The sequence below is a fragment of the Mixophyes fleayi genome, chromosome 1 (genome assembly GCF_038048845.1).
Source record: "Mixophyes fleayi isolate aMixFle1 chromosome 1, aMixFle1.hap1, whole genome shotgun sequence".
Taxonomy (NCBI): Eukaryota; Metazoa; Chordata; class Amphibia; order Anura; family Limnodynastidae; genus Mixophyes; species Mixophyes fleayi.
This window is the reverse complement of record NC_134402.1, coordinates 77,098,594-77,101,966: the sequence shown is the minus strand read 5'-3', so window position 1 is coordinate 77,101,966 and position 3,373 is coordinate 77,098,594. Positions and strand designations below refer to the sequence as shown.

The 3,373-nt window shown below is 36.9% G+C and overlaps 1 protein-coding gene across 1 annotated transcript in view; it reads right to left on the bottom strand.

Annotated features, from left to right (window-relative positions):
• Positions 1–2,797: 2,797 nt before the first annotated feature.
• The window catches only part of LOC142104800 (claudin-24-like), a 952-nt gene continuing 376 nt past the window's right edge, over positions 2,798–3,373 (bottom strand). The window contains exon 1 of the mRNA XM_075189490.1: positions 2,798–3,373. This exon is cut by the window's right edge and continues 376 nt beyond it. Within this exon, the coding sequence (XP_075045591.1) occupies positions 3,052–3,373 (322 nt within the window). The 3' untranslated portion in view covers positions 2,798–3,051.

The following is a 3,373-nucleotide window of genomic DNA, read 5'->3' as shown; positions in this document are numbered from 1 at the left end:
CAAGTTCACTTGGCTCAAGAGCTTACACTCACTCATGATGGGATTGTCACTCTCTTCTTGGCTTCACTCCTCTTGCACAGCTTTCAGGTAACTTATTGTGATTTCTCCTAAGCTACACTTGCAGAACTACACCTGGTTCATCCTGTTAGATTAGGAGACAGTGGATTCCTTACTTGCTGATATGTAATCTTCTCATAGATGTGCTTCCACGCTCTCAGCTTCCAACTCCCATGAATATCTTTTACTGCGCTAGGTTATCCCAAATATTGTGGTACTCTGGTTCAGCACTCTAGTCTCGCCTAGGTTTCACATTAGCATGCACTCCCTCTTTCGCAGTCTGACTCTGTTTCAGGTCAGATCCTCTCAGCAATTATCATGTATTTGGCACTCTATGCTATCACTATCTAGATCTGGATCTGGATCTCAATCTTGGAATCTTCCCATGCTCTTATTTTGCTTCTCAGTACTTTTTTCTCTATGCCATGACTCATACAGCTCCTGCTCCAGCACTATTAGTTTTGAGTTTAAACTCTCTATCCTCACAATCACCACCCAACTCACTCTCTCACTTGACTGCAGAGCTCACAACTCTTTCTCCTCCAAGCATCACACATTCTTATGCACCAGGAGCGTTACACAAAGACAAAATAAACATGTCCACCTGGCATGGGTGGATTACATTACTAAATGAGTATATATACATTTTTCTTGGGACAGAACCCTCATTTTAGTACTGATATGAGGATGGCATTATAAATTAATTTTAATGTTGGACTAGTCGGTGGATGACTTAGAATATGTATGCAATGAAACAACTATGAGAATATATTCTACTAATTCTAATGATCTACATGCTTCAGAAGTCTGAATTTGTGGAAAACTTTGTTCAACTTATATATTTCTAGCAACAAACAAATGGGACTGCCATGTAAAAACTTAGGCCACACAAAAGCCCTAAAAATATTAGATGACACAAAATACTAGCTGAATGCGATGCATTCATTAAAATGAATGGCCTCACTGCTTGGAACTTGCTGAACTAATTATTCCTTGTCTGTTACAATGAATAGCTGCTTATAACTAAGGAAAGGGCATGTCTTATACTAATGGGGTTACCACCAGCAATAATCCCACTCATAGGAGCCAGCTCTGTGGGTGATTTAGGTTCTTCAGCATCCAAAATATTTGTGCTGCTGAATTTCTCTGCATGGCATTTTTCAGTCATATGGGGATGGTGGTAACGAGAACACCTCTAGCCATTTTTAAAATTTGGCTTCTATGATCTCACCATCACTAAGCATCAAAGACTATCACCTGCTTTTATTACTTGTATCACTGTGATGCCTGTGAACTGCTGGATGATGGAGTTTATCAAAGGGAACCCCTAGAAAAATTATTTATTTATTTTTATAATAATAGTATATTTTTTTATTTATAAAGCCTATATTTTTAGTGCAAATCTTCTGCCCCTAGAGAATAAATATTATATTCTTTGGATGGGTTTGAGGGCAGAAATATAATAAAACATATTTTACATCTATTGCTATATTTTTATCTACAAAATTAAAAAAAAACAAAAAAAATTATTTAACTTTTAATTTCAGTTTCTCAAATATAGGCTTAAAGTTCCAAGCAGCGCAGGCCTCTAAACATGCTCAGAGAGTTGGGGCCTCCAGAGTAATAAGTCAACTCCTATAGCTCTGGATAGCTTTTGCAGTGGTAGCTGTAAGATATTACCTTTTCTTGCCATGGAGAGGCGAATAATGATAAATAGGCCCTGGACACACTAGTTAGATGTATAGACTTGTACAGTCATAGACTAATACAGCTGCAAGACAGACAGACATAAAATTATAGTGAAGCAGCCAGCAAGACTACAGGATCCTATAACACACATCTCAGGGGCATTTTAAGACACACACATGGCAAGTCTCTGTGAGTATTTCTGGTCTATAGGTTTGTGGGAAATGAGCACTGTAGTTTCAATGTGTATTTATTATTCTTTTACCCTATGTCTTGTGATTATTTATTTACTTCAGTGAAACGCTTCACTATGAAACAATGCAAAAAACACCAGAAATAATTTGGAAAAATCAAGATATTTAGCCACTATATATAGTTAGATTGACTTGTCTGTGCCAGAATGTGAAGCTCAGATATTGCTCTCATCATTAGTAAGGTTATTACTGAGTGATCTGCAGTCTTAGTACTTGTGAAGTAAAATAACATTTACACAAGAAACAGTTCCTTTGGCAGTATGTCATTCTACTAAACTATCTTTTTGCAATTATTTTTTACATTCTTACAGACACATTACTTTGAATAAAGTTAGATTCAAACTCACTAAGAAATCTGAGTGCTATTGACAATGACTCATTTGTGATTAGTAGAATTAACCAACCTGTAATCGGCTTCAGAAGACTGGAGCTGCTTACACTTAGATTTCAGTCATACATTCACACAGGTAAAACCGAAACTATAAACACATATTAAAGATTTTGTTTTGTTGCTTGACACATGAGCTACCCACACTGATCTCTGTATACTTTGTGCCACCTCTAAAACTACAATACATTGCATATTAGGCATATAACAAATAAACAGTTTTAAGCTTAAACTGGCATTTAGCTAATACTGCTGGGAAGCTCAGGAAACAAGCAAATGTGTACTCTGCCAGCTAATGTACCAACTTAATCCATAAGAAGAGATATAACATTATAGCTTTGCCTGTTGGGAAATATCAACCTTCTGGACTTCTCAAGATCAAAGCCATATTTTATTAGTTTGTGAGATTCATTCAGAAGATTAAATTTGTATTAAGATCCTCAAGACATTTCATTGTCCTCTAAAGAAACTGGGATAATTTAAGTGTCTCTTGTGAAGTACTTGGTAATATCTTATGACTAACAAAGTCACCATTTAATTAGGACTTCAAACCACAATAGTCCATTCAATGAAATAAACATGAACAAATTTTTTAGTAAACTAGCATCACAACCCCATCTTAACAAGGTTCAGGTTTCAGTTTCACAGCTAAAATACACCTAATCTTCAGATAGTCAGATCTGGATACTTGGAGTCCACAGGTAGACATTGTTCATGCTGTTTTGTAGGTTTGTAACACATAGATGTTGGGTCAGTAGGTGTAAAGCAATAGGAGGAAGCAAGTAGAGAACCACCAAGGAGAAGAAAGAAACCTCCAAACCAGCCCATGAAGAGAGCTTCTCCAAACTCCCATCTCGGGACAATCTCTGGAATAGACTCATCCCAAAATTCCTGAACTGTGTCATAAGCCACCCAGGAGACTGGAGCTAAGGCAGTTAATCCTGATGTCCAAAGCATTATGCCTCCTAGAAGTAAGAGACGATTCTTT